General features: G+C 40.8%; 1 protein-coding gene across 4 annotated transcripts in view; it reads right to left on the bottom strand.

Moving 5' to 3' along the window:
- Positions 1–19,528, bottom strand: part of LOC103150581 (activin receptor type-1) — a 31,258-nt gene extending 11,730 nt beyond the window's left edge. The window contains exons 1-3 of one of the 4 annotated variants that reach the window (XM_007570263.2): positions 19,151–19,528; positions 2,125–2,195; positions 1,320–1,574 (exon numbers count right to left, since the gene is read on the bottom strand). In XM_007570263.2, coding sequence (XP_007570325.1) covers positions 1,320–1,574; positions 2,125–2,188 — 319 coding nt within the window. In that variant the 5' untranslated portion in view covers positions 2,189–2,195; positions 19,151–19,528. Of the gene's footprint in view, positions 1–1,319; positions 1,575–2,124; positions 2,196–8,193; positions 8,409–13,831; positions 13,867–16,517; positions 16,583–19,150 lie in introns of those variants that run through there. The other 3 variants (XM_007570264.2, XM_016680827.1, XM_016680826.1) reach the window with 3 other exon arrangements.
- Between the last annotated feature and the right edge of the window lie 1,481 nt (positions 19,529–21,009).

The following is a 21,009-nucleotide window of genomic DNA, read 5'->3' as shown; positions in this document are numbered from 1 at the left end:
AAAAAAAAAAAAAAAAAAAAAAAAAAAAAAGGAGTAGTAAGTCCTTCATAGCAGGTTTTACATGGTCATGGTTTTAAATCTTCTGAAGAGAAGAGAGGGTAAATGACGACCTGGACTCTGGTCAATGTAAATAGATTGTGCAATGCAAATGGTCACAGATCCCTCTTTCTGTATGATCCAGCACTGTGGAACGTTCCAGGAGAAAACTAGGAGGCTGTCCTACAGACAAAACAATACAATTTATTAGCAGCAGAGAATTACGATGACGATGCCTCACCTTTCACTGAAATCTAAAAAAGTATTTAGATTTTTTTTTTTTTTTCACCGATTTAGGAAATGAAGTAATGAACTTGGTATTCAAAGCCTTATTTGGTGGACCTGACCGATACTATAAAAACTGAATGTGATGCATTTCATCACATTTAATCTATTTTCATGTTATTAATGCAAGCATATTTTTATTATAGGGTATTTTTGTCTTGGTTTTCACACTTGAGGTGCAGATAAAAAGGGAAGGGGCACCAAGGTCAGAATCAACCACCGGGAAGGCTGCACAGCCACAAACACGATCCCCTTCAAGAGAGCCTCGACTAGATTTCAGCTTCCTATGAAGCTAAATAAAAACAAAAATAAAAACTACATTACATTTGCAATACATTGCTGCCAGATGTTATACATAATCTCTAATCTGAAGGACCCGAGTGAGGGAGGCGTGGGGGAAAGGTGCTATGTAATGTAGAAGCTCTGTAGCTTGGAAACTGCAGCTCCGAAGAAGAGTTGTGCCTCGAAAAGGGGAGGAGCTGTGGCTCGAAAAGGGGAGGAGCTGCACCTCAATCCTTCAGGCATTTTGCACAGCTGAATAGTTTCCATGGGAGATTAAGAAATTTCTCAAACATCCATGAAAGAGTCCAGGCAACACTCCAGGTATGTTTCTGATGAGGGAATAATATTATAACATGATGGAAAGTCGATTTTACATAGCACTGCCCCTACAACAGCTTTTCAGACCTTTTTAATGCCAGCTAAAAGTTACGTTAAAAAACCCCAAAAAGCTTGAATAAAGCTTGTAAAACTGGAAAAATAGGGGATGATTGGGGGATCCTGCTGGCTCAACAGAAATGAGCCAGAGGCAAAAGCAAATGTCGTCCAGCCAAGTGGTGATACAACTGAACTTACCCACGTTAGCTAGCATATTTTTTTTGAGGAAAATAGTTCATAAATGTCAACAAAACAAAATCAGACAGAAAAATCATATGGAGCAATGTTCAAAATGATGGTAAAATAAATATTTCCAGTGCCGAGGCTGGACGATGCCTCACCTTTCACTGGAAACTGCACCGAGACATTCATGTTGCACAAATGTCCGTGACAGCACTTCACCACCAGTGCCGCAGTTGGTGGCTGTCCGCAGAGCAACGGCCCTTCTTCGTCACCTTCAACAATGCAGCCTCTCTCAAAGACTGTCGTTCCATTCAGCACCGAGAGAGAAGCAAAGCACTGCCAGCCAAAACATCTCTCCCCACCCCTGCAGGATGGTCCTTCACATAAACATTCAGCTCTCACGCCATCCTCACCTGGGGGGGGGGGAAAAACAAACACAAAAAGCAAAAAAAAACATTTACACCACACATCAGATTGCACCTTTATTAGAGAAAATCCTGCATGGAAAAACCCATCCATTTAAGGCAAACAAGCCTGCTTGATTTTGCGGGACGAATGATTTCTGCTTATCCTTCTTCCAGATTTGGTTAAAGCGAATGTGCTGTAAACATGGGCAAAACGAGTGGTTTGCCACTCTGAAAAGCACTTTCCATTGCAATCCACTGCAGCTGTTTAAAATAACAGTGCCAGACAGCAGATGAAAGGGAGACAGACTAAGAGACGGGTGGTGAGAAGGAGGAAGACAAATGTGTGATTTTTTTTGGTGTATGCTGCAAGAGAAAGGAGAGCGACAGAGAAAAGACTGTATGTACTCTGGTGACAGTGCAGTAAAACTCTGCATTCAGAGGTAGCACAACCACCAATTTCAACTGGATTCTTTCTTTTTGTATCTGGGGAAAAAAAAGCTAACTGTTTGAGCTCAAGGTCTTTTAGCTCTGATGAGCTTTGAGACAAAATTCTTACCGTTCTCGCAGGAACAGGGAAGAACCAGGGCGACCAGAAACCAAAGAAAGGCCCTTCTTGTCATTGTAGACCTAAAAGAAAGAAGAAGGAAGACGCTCAATGAAAACCTCATTGTCATTTAATTGAAAAAAAAAAGAAAGAAAGAAAATCTGCATGTAAACCCAGCTAATGTTGGGTTAGTTTAGTACTTTTTTCTTTAAATTTAGCTTCTTTCAGTGGGAAAGGGCTGATCATTCTGTCAGCCTAGACATATTTAGAAGACACAACTTTATAAATGAAGACCTTTTCTTTCATTCACAAAAAAAAAGTCAACACCAAGTTTCAAATGCTCAAGCAAAGAGGGTCTTCATGCCTTCCTGTTGGCCCTGGCAACAAGGCATTGAGTGGCAAGCAATGGGGAAACTGGTGCTCTCTTATTGGCTGCCTCTGTGTGAGAGAGGGGTGTGTGGGTGTGTGTGTGTGTGTGTGTGTGTATGTGCGTGTTGGAGGGACAAGCTACTTGGCAGTGAGGCAAGAGTGAGGAAAAGGGGGGAAAAAGTGGGGTTGGGAGGGACAGGACAGACAGGTTTCCTGAATAATATCATTTACCTGGAGAGTATGAAGGATCAAAAGTGACACAGAACAATGAATACATGGCTGAATAGTTGCTTTTACAACTGAAACCAGATATTTGCCAACACTGAACAACTTTTTATCATTTAAGGTCATTTAGAATCGGTAAATTATTTGTATTTGCTAAATGTCAGAATACATGCAATTGCTAAGTAATTGGTGGAATTGCATTTAAAACTGTATGAATTGGGTGAAATGTTTTGGGCATCCTTCTAAAAGCTTCACACAGTAGTTTGCTTGAATTTTGGCCCATTCTTCCAGATCAAACTGGTGTAATGTTTCCAGGCCACCTTGTTTGAACAGATTTTCAGCTCTGGCTACAAATTTTCTATGGGACTCAGATCAAGGCTTTTAATTTGGCAGGATGATTAGTCGTCATTTATTTAGAAGGCTTGATTGTGTGGAAGCTTTAACTTCCTGGGAAATGCCTTAATATGCCGCTTTATCAATTCTACTGCCACCACTGTACTTCAAAGCAGGGATAGAGTTCTTGCACTCTTAACCTTCCCTTTTATCCTACAAACCTAGCAAAGGTCATTATTGCTAGGTACCTCCACTCAATTTAATTCAGTTTTATTAAGATGGTGCAAATTTACAAATAAATTAACAAATGCAGTCTACAAACCAAAATGTTTAGTTCAGGGCTGGCCAACTCCAATCCTCAAAAACATGCAGGACATATGTTTATGTGTCCCTGCTCCAACAAATATGTTAAATGGCTGAACATTTTTTTTTTTTTTTTTTGCAGAAGCCTGCTAATAAAGTATTCATTTGCTACAGGCGCGTCGGACCAAAAACACTCGGGACACCAGATCTGGAATACTGGAGATGCCCACTCCTGATATGTCATTTCAGTGCAGTCATTCAAATTCAATAACACACATACCACATTGATTCCAATCAGAAAACAATGGGGGTCATGCTTAGTTTTTCTTTTTAATGCCAACCCAACTGGTTAAAAACATGTTGAGCATCAAAGGAAACCCAGTCGATTGCACTGAATCACCGACGTTACTCATAAACTCACTTTTGCCATTTCCTGCAAAAGTCCTGCTGAGCCTCAAGTGTTTTTAGGGATGCAAGAAGCGCGACTAGGTTTAAGTTTGTGAAGCCTTTGGTATGCCAGTTTCGTCGACCAATACAAGCCGAGAGGGAAGTCGACCCCGAAGCTGCTCATTTTATAAAGATAATATGTACAGTCTGTGGAGACATGGCCTGAAGTGTGCCCTGGTCATGTTATCCCAAGCACTGGGAACGTTATCTTGGCAACATGTGCGCCTGAGTGCATCTGTGCCGCTGATAAACACCCCAACACCACCTACATCCACTCCCACCCCTCCTTCTCCAGGCCTTTGTGCCCATCTCCCAGACATAAATGATTAAGCACGTAATGCTAGCGTCGGCCAACGGCGGCGTCTGCACATGCCGCTTGCACACAGACCACATGCTGCTCCTTTAATCAGAGCACAAAACAGAGGCTGCCACACAGAGATAATCAGGAGCTCCGTCTGCTCCCCTGGGACCAGGGAGAGGAGGAACGCCAGAGGGGGCAGACAGCGGGCAGGAGGGCAGGAGGAGGTAAGGCCTGTGGGCAGCAAGGGGACAGTAGGTCAGAGAGAGAGACATGTGGGAGGAGGCAGCCTGTGTCGGTGAAGTAAACTAAGACGAGGGGGAGGTCTAGCTTTAGTGCCAGGGGGGACATGAGCTAGAAGGACACCCTGCTATGGGGAGGGGAGGGAGGTGAGGTTATTGGCTCATCTTATAGCTAACGGAGAAAGGAGATACACTTGGGTGTACTGGAGCCCGTTTGAGTTTGCACAGAAACTAAACTTGCCTTGCAGTCAGAACTATGTAGGCCTTTTGAAGCAGTAGTGAGGGGTCATTCATTCAGCCAGTGATGGAAATTGCCTAAAGACTGTCCTCAGCTTTTTTTTTTTTTCCCCCCTTCCCATATAAGGTACACCAGGTCCAGTCCTACTGCATTCAGCTGCATCTCTTTCTTGGGGGGTGTTATAAAAAAATATCGATGTAATCAACTTTGGAAAGACAAGAAACGCACAATGGAAAGTTCCCTTGAGAAAATACTTGTATGTTGAGTCATGTCATTTTTCTGGATGAAGCATCAGATATGTGTTCCGTTTATTTTTTTTTTTCCTATAGAAAATACTCGTAGCCTTGCCTTACTCATACCCTTTTTTATGTGTTAAGATGCATCATCAATAAAACAGAAATTGTGTTTCCAATTGCTTATATAGCCTTTCAGCAAATGGCACTATATGATAGACTGAACCTGACTGCATCGGTTTATGAACCAGACTGAATTGGGTTGTATACAGTTGGAGTTGAATCTAATTAATAGCGTGTTATAGGACTGGTCTGGATTGCTTTGAACAGAATTGGATTTTATAAGAACTGTATCAGTTTGTCAAGACATTTGCTTTGAATTTCCAGTTTAAATGTTTCTATGTTTGACTAACTGGTGATCGATTTGCACATTGAACCACACACAAAACCAGGAAATCGTACGTGCCAATAAGAGCCTGATGGGTGCATCTCTGGTGAAAAAAAAACTAAAAAAAAAAACTAAATAAATAAGCCTCAGACAGCAGAACAGCATGGTGTCCTGTGTCTCTGCTTAACAGCCTCAGACAGAAAATGGTTCATTACATTTTTCTTTGTTAAAAACCAAAAGGCCTTTTGGACCTAAAGTAATACCCTTGATACTAGTTCCTTTCTTCCAATTACACACTGGTTTAAATAAACTATAACAAATTAACTATTTGTTATAGATAATTTGGGTCCTAAAACTTCATATCTCTTTAAAGGAAAAAGTGTTCTTGGTGCAACTTCAGTCCAAGTCGTCTCCAGCAAAAATTTATCCAGTTTCCCAAAATAAAAAAATAGATGGATAAAAATCTAATCCGGTGAGGTTCTTACAACTCTTATATAATGCTTAGGACTGGAAAATATGACGGTTTTTTTTTTTTTTTGCTTATCAAAAGCACAACAAAAAGTAACACTGAGGCATGACGAAACATGAAACTGGCCAACAGCTTTGACATTGGAAACCTCAGAAGGGATTCTTGAGAAGGAGAGAGGCAGGGCTAGCATCTGCAGAACTGATTGCAATTCAACTACACAATTTTGTGGCGCTCTGTGACTGTCTGTTGCAGGCCTCTTCTCCCGTGTATTGAATTCCTTGGCTGTGTTGTGTAGCAAGTGCTCACAGTGCTGACATTTTGCCAAGGGTGTGCACTCCCACTTCTCTCACCGATTAGGTTTTAGCAGTAATAATTGTGTAAATAGCAATGCTATTTTACCAAATGTATTGAGTAATTCGTCTAAACCACTCAATTCAGGTGTTTCAATCACGTCTACGGTCATGGGTGTATGAAATTATGCACCTAGGCATGCAGCCTCTGCTTCTACAAACATTTAGTGAGTTCCAGCGTGGTGCAGTGAGCAGATGCCACAGTCAACTCATTATTAGGAATGACAGCCACTTAGCCAGCCACAGAGCAGGCTCAGCAAATGCTGAGGGTCATTGTGCACAGAAGTCGCCAACTGTCTGCAGAGTCACCAGCTACAGACCTCCAAACTTCATGTGGTCTTTACATTAGCTTAGGAACAGTGCGTAGAGAGGTTAGTGGGATGGTTTTCCCTGGCTCCATCCAAGCCTTACGTCACAAAGTGCAATGCAAAACCGCAGACTGAGTCGCCGCTGGGATCCAGAGCAGTGGCGGCGTGTTCTCCGTCGTGACGACTAGTGAATCGACATTTGCCAGGAGAATGGCACCGGTCTTACTGGACTGCGTCAAGTGTAAAGTCAGGTTTGGAGGGGTTTACATTGTACAGCTTTTTTTTTTTATTTAGAAGTAAGATAAACTATAGCGCTTCAGTGTGAGCCAGACTTTCTCCGTCAACATCTGCGTCTGAGCTCACAAATGCACTTCTGCAAGAACGGCCGGATATTCCCAAAAAAAAAAAAAAAAAAACACATTCCTAAATCTGTATGGAAAGCCTTCCCAGAAGAGTTGAAGCTCTAATTGATTCAACAGTTTGGGTTGACATTATATTAGACCCTAAAGAATGAGAATGGGAAGTTGTATAATAAAGTGAACTTTAACCAGCTCAAAAATTGTATTTTGGTTTAAGAATTTGCGTGATTACTTGCAAACCTTTAAGACTTCTAAGCTGGGAACTGAGTTTAAGAGGAGACAGGCCACAATTCAGCACAACACAATCTAATTAATGTGCGAACAGCACCAAGAAATATCTCAATAGCACATTTGAGAAAACTGGGCACAGCCGCACTCCCGCTGAGTGCTACTGGAGAGACTTAAAAGTAATCGTAGTTCATATTTTTTGACGGAATGGTTCTCATCCCGGTCTCCTTGCAGTGATCCCGAGAGAGAGAGAGAGAGAGAGAGAGAGAGAGTGACAGAGAGAGAGAGAGCCGTCTTCATAAGAACTACTCTAAGAAGTTGAGCAGAGCTTAAAGCGATTATGTAGAGATGATTACACATGCCTTTCACATTCTGTTGTTAGCACAACTAAACCTAAAAAAGCAGTCAAGATGAATTAGAAACATGTTAGACATTCCTGAAAATCTGATCATCATCGTCATCCATTACCTACAACAGATGGTTGAAAGAACTTTCCACAGGAGCTCAAATAGCTCCATGTGGTTGGCTGCTTTGTTATTTTAGTCCATTTACTGGGATCCTACACAAGTTCATGTAAAAATTCCCCAACTTCTCAGAGGTGGCCTATGTTCATCTTAAAAACATAACGATTCAATATAAATTCATGCAAAATGTTTAGTCCAGGCAGACTTTAAATATGATATCTTCAAAAACTTGAAAGTAACTTATAGATCAAAGGGATTAAAGAAGAAAAGAAAGAACAAAGGAGAAAAAACGATACAAGAAAGAGAGGAAGCAAGGAGCTGTGAAAAGGAAGGATAGATATGTGATAAGCAAAGAAGGACACGTGGGAGAAAGGATGAAACAAACAAAGGGAACAAGGGAGGAAGGAGAAACACATAGGAGAGGGGAAGTAACGGACAAGAAACCAGGGAAGAAAAAAGGACACATAAAAGAAAGAAGAAACCCAAATAAAGAACAAAGGACAAGAAAATAAGGAAGGAAAAGTTGCAGCTATGAAAGAAATTAATGGTGGAAACAAAAAATACAGAAGAACACTAGGAAGAGAGGAAGGAACAAAAAAAGGACAGACATAAGGGAGGATGGTCGGAAGGAAATATCCAAGGAAAAAGAAAGGATACTATGGAGGAAGGACAGAACGCCATTTAGACGATGAGATGGCGACTAACGTCTTGGAATTTTCCATACTCTGGAAAAACACCGACATCAAATTCCATACTTTTCTACACTGCACAGGAACCCTGCATTTAGTATTCAGGTCAGCTACAATGAGAGAATGACAAAACACTACTTTGTCTGATGAGCGTGGTGCATCAGCGAGGTTGAGGAGGGAGGCTGCTGAACCCCTGCAGGAGTTGCTGAGTCATCACGCTGGCAGAGAGGGAGACGAGAGGTGGAATCTGTGTCTGTGCTGGCAAGCTGGCACGGTTACCATGGCACAAATAGCCTCGGCACCGAGAAGACTGCAGCGAACTGCAGGGCGGCAAGTGGAAGGAACAGGCTGAGTTCAGGGCAATGTGGAGCCTGCTGTCCGTGTCCCCGTCGCTATGCCTCCCTGACCTGCAACCAGAGAGCCGACGTGCCATCAGGGACACACAGATGGTCCGCTCCTAGGTGGATGTGGGTGTAATGCAGACCTGAGGGCAAAAGCTGTACTCTTTGCAACAGCCCACATTCATATCCACACCACAGCATGGCAGAGCAACATGCTCGCCTTTCTATGCCAAGCAAAAATGCGACACTGGGAACGACTGAACTACAAATAAAGAGTAAACAACCTGAGCCTAAAACCCTAAAGAAGGTCAGGAGGAAGTTAGCCATACAGAGTCTACACTGAGTCAGACATAAAGGGTGAATATCAAAATCTTTTTCTGAATCAGAGCACATAGATATGGATGTGGAGAAATGGCTTTAACAAATTTACTTGTTTAAAAAATACCATCACATAAGCTGATGTGGTTAACAATCAGTAATTAAAATGTCTAAAAAGTTATAACGGGATAAAGTAGCCGTTTCTTTATACATTACTGGTCAAGATGTGTTAAATTTAGACAGAGTGAAATCAGGAGTTGGCAATCAATCTCATACTATTGCAAAACATTATTTTCTTTTAAATAGTGCCACATTTTAAGAATTTTCTCCATCTCTTAGTGATCCTGACTGGTTGTGCAAGTCACATGGTCCCTCCAACACTCCCTTGACCCACCAAACCGGCATATATACAAGTCAGCAAGTGACTTGCATCTCTTGACCCTTGCAAATGAAGCAAGGGTCAGATTACCTCACTTGTTGAGTCAGGGGCGCAACAGAGGAAGGCTGATTTCAACCCCCCACTTGCCACATCAGTCCTTTCACACTTAGACATGGCAAAAATGTGTCTTATTTCAACCTTGAAGTGTTTTGTGGATCTGCCAAGAGTATAACCATCATCTCTTTGCGTAGAGGTTGCCTGAAATGATGACAAGCGTTCTTTATCCATGGCGGGAGATGTCCCACCCGTCATCACCCTGCATCCACCAGTTGTCTTGCTGTGATCAGAGATCACAGTCAAAATCTCCAATCTAAAAACACCACAGTGCCATTCCACTGAGACTAATGCATTCATGTTCTTATGAGCAGAAGCATCACAGTGGTGCTCAGAATGTGGAGCTTTTTAGGCTCTGGAAGCACATGTTCACAGGACAAGAGTCCCATCAAGTAGTGAATGACCGAGGGACTTTAGTGTTTTTGGGATTTGCAGTGCCCCATCAGGCCTGGCCGGGCTCCATCTCTCATGGCCCTTCAGTTTCTCAGCAGTAGCCCTCTTTCACAAGCAGAGCAATGAGACCAAATGCAAATGGCCCCCTGCTTATGTGCAATTGTCACTCATGAATTAATTGTAGCAGGCAGAAGCATAGCAGGTTTTTGTTCCTTGGATACACTGCAGCCCTGGGTGTTTGCTCACACACATACAAAGTACTTGCCCTAGATCAAATGTACTCGGAGACAATGGGTGTCTTTTCTCCTCGATGGTGCCCCACCCTGCAAACCACCTACACACACCAACAACAACACCGACACACCCCACAGTCTTCTTTTTTTTTTTTCTTATGGAATTGCAAAATATCCAATTTGTTTGCTTTCAGAAGTAAAAAGACACGGAGCTTGTTCAACAGTATTTTAACTCATGTACTCTCAAAACACCAGCACAAATCTATTTTTTTTTTCCTCGCACAAATAGTGTTTTTCCTTCTGCAAGTTTCATCACGGCCTTGTTTTGTGTGAAATTTACTGGGAGAAATTATTGAAGGTTTTTCTTCACTTAACAAGCCTTCCATGCAGTTGTCACCATAGCAATTAGACAACCGTTTTCACGCACCATCCAAAAAAATCTAAAAACAGCCAATACAGAGACGGTCTTTATGGCCAGCAGCCATGTTTGCCAAAAGAGGAATGCGCAGACATTCATGCTGCAAATGGCCATCCCTCAAGGCTCAGTTGGCCTGGGGGGCAATGCATCGCTGAAAAGGACACAAAGATTTGCATCAAGGTGTTCCTCTTAAACATCATGTTCCTTTAGAAACCAGTGAAATAACAGCAAGGAGTAATAAGCCTTGGTTGTTATGTTCAATCTGGCCACACCATGCTGATAATCACTAGGTAAACAGCTTGCAACTATACAATAAATGCATCTACGCCACTGTGTGCATCAGTGCGGCTGAATCTGGTTCTGACATCCTGCTGCCACTCTGGCCTTTATAGCCGGCAGAGTTTCCTGCCTTTCTAGAGTAAAGACTTCTAAGAGATCAGGGCAGTTGTAAATGTCTTCCACTCCCATTTTCACACATGCTCTGAAATCCTGAACTTTTATGGACATTATCCTTAGTGGCAGGATGTGGGAACGAAAAAGAAAAAAAAAAAAAAAAATAGCAGTAGTCTAAACAAGCTTTGTACTTTGTTTACCAGCCCAACTTCTCAGGCATAAAGTCCAGATAATATCCAAATGAGTGCAAGATCAAATCTAACAGGGAAATGATATCCATTAACAATTTTTTGGAGGTATAATAGCCTCCACTTGAGAACCATCAAAAGATCCTCTAGCGACCAGAAATGCTTGGTGTTCAGCTTCATCAGCGCAAAACGGCAACCATGCAGTCAGTAACTTGCTCCGAAATTCAAGCTGTGTAAAGGCAGTCTACAGAGGCACGGTAAGGCACAGAACAAACACTCTTCAGTGTAGAACTTTCTACCAAGTGAAGACCTGAGCCCAATTCATAATTTGCTCTACTTTTCACATGCCCACTGTAGTCGAGTCAGTCTAATGGTCACTGCACACATCTGTGAGAAACCCAAAATTTGGTGTCCATGGAAGTTGTGTGTACAAGCAAGCCTTAATGGTTTCAGTCAGAGGGTGGCGCCAAACACAGTAGATAAAGAAAACAATGGCTTAGATCATGAGAAGAAGATAGACCATCTTCTCCCATTACAAAAACTGAACTGGTATTCTGGTGAGAAGTCACAATATTCTGGTGAGAAGTCACAATATTACTACTTACCATTACTTTGTTTCCTCCTTTGAGTAGACAATGTTGTTAAACTACTGCATTTACTGTTATTGTGGATGTAATATTAGATGAGTGTCTCGTACGTCTCGCAACGTAAAGTAATAAATCTAATCTGTAGAGATAAATTATTCGGCTACACTCGCAACACAAGGAGCGCAATCGCATATCATTCCTGAAAATTTGAAACAATTGATCAATTTTCTTATGTCTTTTGGAAGTGCTACCAGATACTCAGGAATCAGGCTGGACATTGATCTGAGCTCTAAAACATTTGAGAAGTACTCACTTTATTTTGTTTAGCGTTCTAGTCGTATGCTGTAAATGAGCTAGATTTAACTAGGCAAACAAACACAGATGACTAATAATGAAGCTAAAAGTTGAGGCATTTTGTGTCTGTCCTAAGGTTACGTTAGGTTATGAAAGTCCATGAAAAAGTTAATTCTGAAAAACACAGCCATTTATTTACCCTCCTAAACTGTGATGAGCCACTGAAAAAAAAAACACCATTGGAAGTGTAACAATGTAATATGAGGACATTTACAGTTACCACGTCCGTATACGAAAATATTGCCCATGAAACTGGATACACAATTTTATTCCTCTGAAAATGTGCAAACTATAAACCAGTGTCTAAACAACTAAAAAAAAAACCTTCATGTTAAACCACTGAAATGCGTAAGAATTAAGAGTACTGTGACTGGCTAACTAGTAACTGATTATACTAAAGTCATCTATTAGTGGAGTAACAGCACAGATAACACTGTGCACCTAAATCCATTGTGCAACATCATTTTGAGTTCCAACACCTTCATGAATTGAAGTCTCATATTTCACCTTTCTACAAAACAGAAATTATGTTTAATTTCATCCGACTCAAATATTAATGACACGATGATGTGTGAAAGCATGCATTTCATCTCGTCCATTTCTTGTGAACCCAACATCATGCATCAAATCGTCTCATAAGAAGGACGCCTTCCAAATACTAAAACAAAAAAATAAACACTGAACAAAACCTACAATTGTGCAACATTACAAAAATTATACTGTTTTGTAAAAAAATATATATATATAATATATATATATTATATATAAAATAATATATATTATATATTATTATTTTTTTTTTTTTTTGGTCAAAACACAACATATTGGACATACTCTAAAACATGCCCCTATGTTTTAGAGTATGTGTGCTAACAGCTGGAGCACGCCACCCTCATAGCAGATCGACATGATTGTATGCCGTTATCAGGTACGAGATGGAAGATTATTTGCAAACTGTAGACAAAATGCCCCCACCAAACAAGACAGCCTGTCGGGCCTGGAAATGAGATCAGGGAGATGCAGCAACTAAAACAAAGCCATAACTTTTCCCTCTAACAGCAGAGTGATAAGACAAGAGCACTGGAGTGAGTGCAGGGCTTATAAAATGCATTTTGCAGACTGTCTCCAGAGCAGTCTGGGGTTTGCTGTGGAGAGGAGAGAGGAGCCACTAGCACTGCAAATCTATGCGGGTGTGCATCTGTGCAGACAGCAGCGTCTCGCCTCTCCTCGCCCTGTCTCCACTGCTCTTCGTCCACGTTTGAACGCAGAATGGGAGGAAATCAATAAGTCTGTGCGAGAGCCACCAGATGAGAAAATGAGGGTGATCTCCTAAACACCAACCAGTGGAACAAGACTAAAAAAAAAAATCTGGCATATGCACAAAGGCTGCCCCCTTTCGTCCCATTCTCCGTTTCTCTCCCTTTAACTTCCTGCCACCCGCTGCGAGCGTAGAGCCCGCAAGTCCCAGACGGCTATCTCCTCGTCGTGATCTGTTTGGGCTGCATAAGGCTGATGATTATTAAAAGGCTTGAGGATTTTTTTTTTAATTAATTCATTTATTTTTTACTAAAAATAAACGCTGCAGACAGAGGGGCCCCTTTCTAAAAAGCTGGACACCAGAAGCAAACGCAACCCACATGCTGTGCTCCTCCGCAGTCTGCTGCCTCATCTGATGCCAGGTCTGCTGCTAGTCAAAGTTTCTCGTAAGTCAGCACAAGCACACAAGAAACAGGACAAAAAGTGAAGCAAGGTCGCTATTCTAGACTCCAGGCCAAACCCTGCTCTCTATTTTACTCCTCAGCCTCCACCTCCCACCTGCATAACCACACATACACACAGAATCACACACACTTTACAGGCCCTCCTCCCTCCCTTATGCTCCCCCCACCCACTTCAGCTTAAGAGCCACCTACATTGAAGAGCTACGATCCACAGACGTGTGCTCAGACTTGAAGCAGTCTATCTTGGTCTCATAACTGCAGTTGCCTTGTTAATGACAGACTTTGCGACATGATGCCACACACACACACACGCACACACACATATATACGAACTCACCCCCATCCCCAAAAACTCATCTCCGAGAAGTCTGCAGAGCTTCAGTCCTGCTCTCTGGCCACACTTGCATATTGTTCCCGTCGTCGATGACGGACAAATGACTGGGTACAGAGAAGTGATTGTGTTCTGAAATCCAGACTCGCTCAGCCAAAAAAAATAAAAAAAGGACGCTGATCTCACTTTGTTTTCTAAACTCTTCAGACCACCATGGGGAAATTATACACTCTGCAACCATCAGACAGAAGAGCTCGAGCAATGCAATGATAGAAGACAGTATGGATTTCTCAGGAGCCAGAAAGATTTGGGAGCCACAACAAAAGAAAAGGATGTTGGGAATTCCCAACAAACAAGAAGCTTGGCTAATGATTCAACAAAATATTAACATTTGAGCTTAAACTAAAAAAAAAAATATATATATATATATCTTTAGGTTGAGCTTGAGAATTAGGTTAATCACTGTGTTCCATATATAGATATTTTCATTTCAAGAAGAGTGGTGCACTGCAGTTGTATAACAACTAATAAAGTTACTTTATTAATTTAACAACATGTCAATGAATTTCAAGCTCCAAAATTTCCACAATTTTGAAACTTGAAAACTTTCCATGATAATTAATGGGAACTTGGTATTTTAATGGAGATAGTCCTGGAGTTTAAATAACAGAGTTGGCGCTCTCCAGGGATTTTTAATATACACTTTAGAATAATCTCGACTAAAACAAAACTTCATGCAAGTACGTCTGAGCATATCTGGGAATGCTATTCCCATGCACATTTATATTTCTGAAGGAGAGAGTCGTTTCAACTCATTTTTATGAAGGGATCAGTCATATCTTATCGATTCATGTTTCTGTCCAATAAAAATCTCATTCAATAAGACAATTTACACGTGGTACTTTTATTCATCAGTACAACGTCTCAAATGTAACCCATTCATATTTTAAATTTTGCATTGATGTTTTTTGTGCGTTTAAATTCCTCCTAATTTCCGGTGAATTCCCCATGAATCACCAGGGGTGCCTCAAGTCACAGAGCAATACATTAATGACGGAGGACAATCCGGCAGGGTAATACCTGCATGACGGCTGTAATCTCTAGATAAATATCAGTCAGATTAGTAGGGGGGAGGTTAAGTCTGGCAAAAACTCTTGAAGCATGTCAGCCCACTCATGCAGCGCACTCCTATAGTGAACCTACTAAGTTTTAAAATTCACAATAACTAGGGAAGAATGTTGCATAATGCAAACAATTCACATCAATGGTTTCACATTAACCTGATTTTTTTTTATGTCACAAAGCTCTAAACAGTTTTTTCATCAAGTAATTAGAAATAAGATAACTTTCCTAACAAGGACAAATTTATGACCCGTTTTTGCTAACTGCAATACTTGCAAAATGCAGACCAGTGATGTTGAGGACTTTTCAGGTCCCTCTATTGTCAAATGAATCCAGGAATTTCTTAGATCACATGAGCTCTGGGAACCAAGATACTTAGTCAAAACGATAAACCTCAATTTAAAAAAAAAAAAGGTGTCACTAATGGCAGAGCAGGTAAAGAAGATCTCAGGAAAATGACAACTTTGCTTTTTTGGGGGTTATTTTTTTATAAAAAATACTGTCAAACGTGTTCACCCATATCTGGACAATTTATAACTCAAAGACTACAAGGACACAAAGACTGCAGATATCTACAGGTGAGACGTCACACACCGGTCCATCGTCAACAGCTGCTGAACTGGAATGCAACACTGTAGATCTGTGGTGTTCAAAGTTAGCCCTTAAGGGCCACCGTCCCGCATGTTTTAGACGTTTCCCCCTGGTCAAACACACCTGAATCAGATGAATGTGTTATCAGCGGGCCCCTGCAGAACCGGATTACTCCTGCAGGGACAAATCCAAAACATGTCGGACCCAGGCCCTAAAACACTGGAGTGGGACCAACCAATTGTTGACTCCCGAGATCAAACTGAGAAGCGCTGCATTAGACAATAGTTTGACTGTAGATGCGTGAAGGTCGGCAACAATCACAATTATTTTGTACACATTAAGATCAGAAATGTGTTAAAAGACATTAAGGCATCAAAAGTCCCAAAATGCTAACTGTGTTATGTGAATTAATTAAACAATAATGGCGTAGCCTTAGCTTGCAGTCTGATGGTTGTTTGTTTATCTAAATTTCCAAATCTTCAAAAAAAAAAAAAAAAAAAAAAAACTATAAATCATTTATAATGGTCTGCTGTAAGGACATATAGTTATTTGACTCAATACTAACCAGCACGGGGTAATTTAGATTGTCCTTTCAAGAGAGACAACATCAAGTTGCAGAAGATGAGAAGTTTGGAGATTCTATTCCAAAGCAAAACGTTTAGTCTCAACTCATCCAAATGGAGATACAAATAAATAATACTACAGGTCACCAAGAAGTTGATCTTCTTGGTGACTGTCTGACGTCTTCTGATCTGACCACTGTCTGCCAGAGTCCAAGACAGAAGTGCCTCACTGAAAAGAAGTCTGATCTAAGTGACTGGTCAGCTATGGGGTTACATTCTCCAGACCACACAAACACATGACCGCCATGTGCCACTTCGTACTGGCAGCTGGGACTATGACAAATAACCTGAATGTTTAAGCCCTGCCAAAGCTTCTTCAGTTACTTCACTGACTCCTACAAGTTCAGTACTTTTACCTGCTGATGATTTGTGGCGGTGTTTTTAGTCTTCTAATTCAGTGGTCCCCAACACTGGACCTCAAGGCCCAAAGCCCGCCCTGCATGTTTTAGTCGTTTCCCTGCTGCTGCACACCTGGGTTAAATGATTAACCGGCATCTGCAGCAATTGCAGCAGTGCAAAGGAGGCGATGCAATCATATGAATCAGCTGTGTTAGAGTCCAGACTTATCAAAAATCATGCAAGGCAGCGGTCCCTGAGGACCAGGGTTGGGGACCACTGTTCTAATTGATCCTGAATTGCATTAAGTTATGGCGATGATTTACTTTTTGAAAGCGAAACACTTTGCTATGTAAAAACACTCACAAGCCGCTTTCTAAGAGACACCTTGTTGGTAAGACTGGAACCCTTTGCTTTCAGAACCGACTTAATTCTTCATTGCACTGATTCAACAAGGTGTTGGAAGCCTTCCTCTGAGATTTCCATCCACACTGACATAATATCATCATGCAGTTGCTGCATATTTGTCTGCTGCACATCCATAATGTGAATATCTTGTTCCAACACATCCCATGGGTGCTCTATTAGATTAGGATCTTTGGCTGTGGTGTTCCCTGGAGCCATATTTATGAGATTAGTTGGAAATGGATTGGGTTTATTGACTTGATGCATCATCCTGCTCCAAGGACCCATGAGAAGATGAGTACACTGTGGATATATCTGACAATAGTCAGACTGTGTTCAAAAATGTGCCAGGTAGAGATCCCCCTCACCATTACACCACCACCTTGAGCCTGAATCATTGATCCACGACAGGTTTAATCTAGGTTTTCCTCCCGTTTACACCCGATTCTGACCTCACCATCTTATTGCTGCAGTCATAACAAAGATAGAGACCAGGCAGCGACATTTCATCCAGTTATTGTCCCATTTTGGAGATATTGTCCAGATTGTAGAATTGTTTTCTTGGATGACAGCCCCAAAAAGATATTTTGCAGCAGTAGATCCAATTCAAGGGTCAAAATATTAAGTGTTCAGAAATGGCATTTTGATTTTGTTTTTGGTTATAGTAGTGGTCAGAAATGTAAAGAATGTTACAGTTTCACTGTTGAAGATTATGATGACAATATCAATAGTGTACCATCATGAGAATGTCGTCAACATTCTTATATTGAGCGTTAAGAACTCAAGCAAGAAGCTCTATATAAGATGTGGGCAGAAATGGCAGTGCGAGCCCATTCATCTGGCCAAATGCATTATTACAAGCAGAGTTTACACCCCACAAAATATTGCACCCAATAAGTCAGTCCAGTTGTAACAGGGATTGATTTGAGCTTTTGTTGCCCTTCTATTATCGAGAATCAGTCTGCAATTTTTCTTCTGACTTTAATAGGGGATTTGGGACCATTTTCTGTCAACATGAGATATGGTCGTGCATGAAAATTCCAAAAGATCCGTTTTTCCAAATACTATCAACTAGTCCATCTGACTCCCGCAAGCATACCACATTCAAAGTGACTCAAACTCCCCCTTCCCCCTCCATTCTGTCGTTTAAACTTCAGCAAAGTGGTCTTCAACTCTAGTTGCTTTGATGCTTCACATAAGTGCCAGGTGATTGGCACATTAGCTCTTTGCATGATCAAGCATTAAAAGCGGTTTTCCTAACGAAGTGACCGGTGAGTGAGTGAGTGAGTCTGTTGAGGTGTGATCAGTCCAATCCCTTCAGGTGTGTCACCACAAAATTAACTGAGTTACAGGGGGTGGGGGGGAGGAGGACATACTGCTCAAACTTCCAGAGAACATGAACCATAAGAGAAGCAGAAACTAGAGGAAACTAAACGAGATGCATTAGCATTCACACATCTTCAGGAGAATTATCTGCTGAGTGTTTTCAGACAGTTTTAACACCCTTATAATGAAGTTTACACCCTCTCATCAGCAAGCCTACAGGCCTCTGCATGCATCAAAAACCATTACCTGTTTGACCAGATTGTCCCAAAAGTACGATAATATACCTGGCTACTTTATCGTTTTTTGTTTGTTTGTTTTTGTTTGTTTTTTTTAAGGCATACTTGGGGATTTTTACTGAATTTGTGGTTTCAGCTTATACCACTGATTTTAGCTGCGCCCCCCCTCCTGCGGGACTGAGATTGTGATGTTAATATCGCTCAACATGCAATGATGGGACGCAAACCACAACGACCCTTTGAGAAATACAGTTTGCATGACAAAAAAAAAGAACTCAAAGTCTCACCAAGCTGCAAGCTGCATCCAGTCTTCAAATGGAAGCGAGAACCTTAAAATCTCTGGCAGCTGCAAAAGCAGACACGATTTTCCATTCTTTGAGCCTGACGCTCATCCTACCCAGTTTATCAGCGAATAACATCAGCCTGAGGCATCCACTTTAACGATAAAAAAATGATGTCTGGAGGTGTGACATGTGTAATTAAGCTGTGTGTTCAGGAAGTCTGAAATGATAATAAAAAAAAACAAACAAACAAAAAAACTGAAAGCGTTTATTTTTGTGTGGCTAAAAAAAGGGAGGGGGTTTTACAGAGCAAGGCTGAGACACAGCGAAACCTCTAAGAGCTAACAGACAAAACTTTTCCACTGTGCTAATCTATTATTTTCTAAACGACATAGTTAAACTTACCTTCTAGCTATTTTTCCAAAGTGCTTCAAAATGAGGATTCGGCAACCGTTTCAATTATTCTGCCATCTCCCGAGGATCCACCGACAAAACCCGATTTGTTTTCCAAAGTCTGGAAAGCAGAGTCTTCATGACGCCAACATTATCATCCGTCGGTCGCTGGTTGCAATTTACAAAGAAGAAGAACTGGCGAAGTCACTAGGTGCTGATTCCGAGAACAGAACCCGATATAAGGTACATTTTACAACCCGGGTCTTCTTCACAGACAGTCAGTACAATCCCGGGGGGGCTTCAAGAGTCTTACTCCAGCGGCGGCGTTTCAAGGCAAATAGCCAGGATTGGTGGAGGAAGTTACCTTGCAGGGACTTACTACTGTGTGGGGAAAATATCATTAAGTCAGAGTTGTGGCGCATGTGTTTCCGGTAATGCTCTTCAGAATAAAATTCAAAATTCTCTTCCATCAGTTTTGGAGTTTCAAGTCGTATAAGCTTAGAAAAATTGGAACAATAAAAATAAGATAGTAGCTCTGTTACTTTAGTTCTGATTTGTTTTGTTTCTAGGCTTTTGTTCGTAATGTTTCTGATTGAGGCATTACTGTTTTGGGCAATAATTTGCACTGACTTTGGATGCTGTGCAGCTGGAATTATTTTTTTTTCTCTTACTTTTTTAGTTTAGTTTTTTTTTTTTTTTTACCTACTGTGACAGCAATGTATTGTTTTCACAACAATGAGCAGCTGATTAGCACCTGAAAAGCTTAAGAAATACCTGAACTCTGACCTCGAATCCCAGAGAAGTTGAATAGGAGGCTTTATGATGGAAGCAGGACAGGACCAAAGAGCAGAAAGAGAAGGAGGATGTTCAAACTATCATCACTATCAAGCATAATAGGCAAAGATCGTATCACCGGCTTCAACGTCTCTGCCAGGCTTTCTAACTGAACAATGAGAGATTTAAAGAAGACCCGCAAAAGCAAATAAGGTGCATTTGCCAACAGTCCATAGTTTCATTTATGTTACTGTGAAACATTGTTTCTATTTATTTCCAAGATGTCCTTTTATACAAGGAAATTGTAGTTTATAGTTGCATACACAGGAATTTTAAAAAGGTATTTTGCATGTGAGAATTGAAGTGTAATTTTGCATCATATTTCTCCTCAATAATTGAAAACAAAGTTAAGATGTGCAAAATATTGATGCCAGAAGAAAAGCGTCAACCACTACTTTGCTTATAAAAACAACAAAAACCATGTTGCTGTAAAAAATATTTATTTGAAAAATAAGACCACAGCTAACATCAGACGAAACACAATTAGAACTAAGCCCAATGGCAAATAGGAAGTTGCTTACTATTGTAAGAATTTTTATAAAATATTAAAAAGTCACAACAAAATTAGGATTTTATAGCGAAACTAGAGGAAACTCTTGCCGTCCCTGAAATACTTGCTAAGCAACTTGACAGCCAGGCTTTAAAGGGACATTGGCTGCTTTGCGCATGTTCACAACATTGAAGGAAAAAAAAAAAACGCTCAACGCTTCAAGAAGTGCCTGGGCCACAAACCTGACACTAGAGGTGATTCGAGTCAAATAGCTTTTAAAAACATCTCCCTGTCTGTCTAAATTGATTGGGAAGTTTTGTCTTACCATTTTAGTTTCAAGCATTGTTTTAGTCATTAAAACATATGTAGAATTAATTAATCATTTTTGTTATGTCAGGAAAAAAATTGTTTTAATATTTTTCTTTCATTCTTTCTTTCTTTCTTTCTTTCTTTCTTTTCAGATAATTTACCAGTTGTTGTTTTTTTGTTTTTATTTTTTTGTTTCAATTTATTTACACATTCTATGTTTTTGGGTTTTATTTAAATT

Source organism: Poecilia formosa, unplaced genomic scaffold (genome assembly GCF_000485575.1).
Source record: "Poecilia formosa unplaced genomic scaffold, Poecilia_formosa-5.1.2 Scaffold257, whole genome shotgun sequence".
NCBI lineage: Eukaryota > Metazoa > Chordata > Actinopteri > Cyprinodontiformes > Poeciliidae > Poecilia > Poecilia formosa.
Note: the sequence above shows the minus strand (reverse complement) of the source record. Positions and strands in the feature narration are given on the sequence as shown.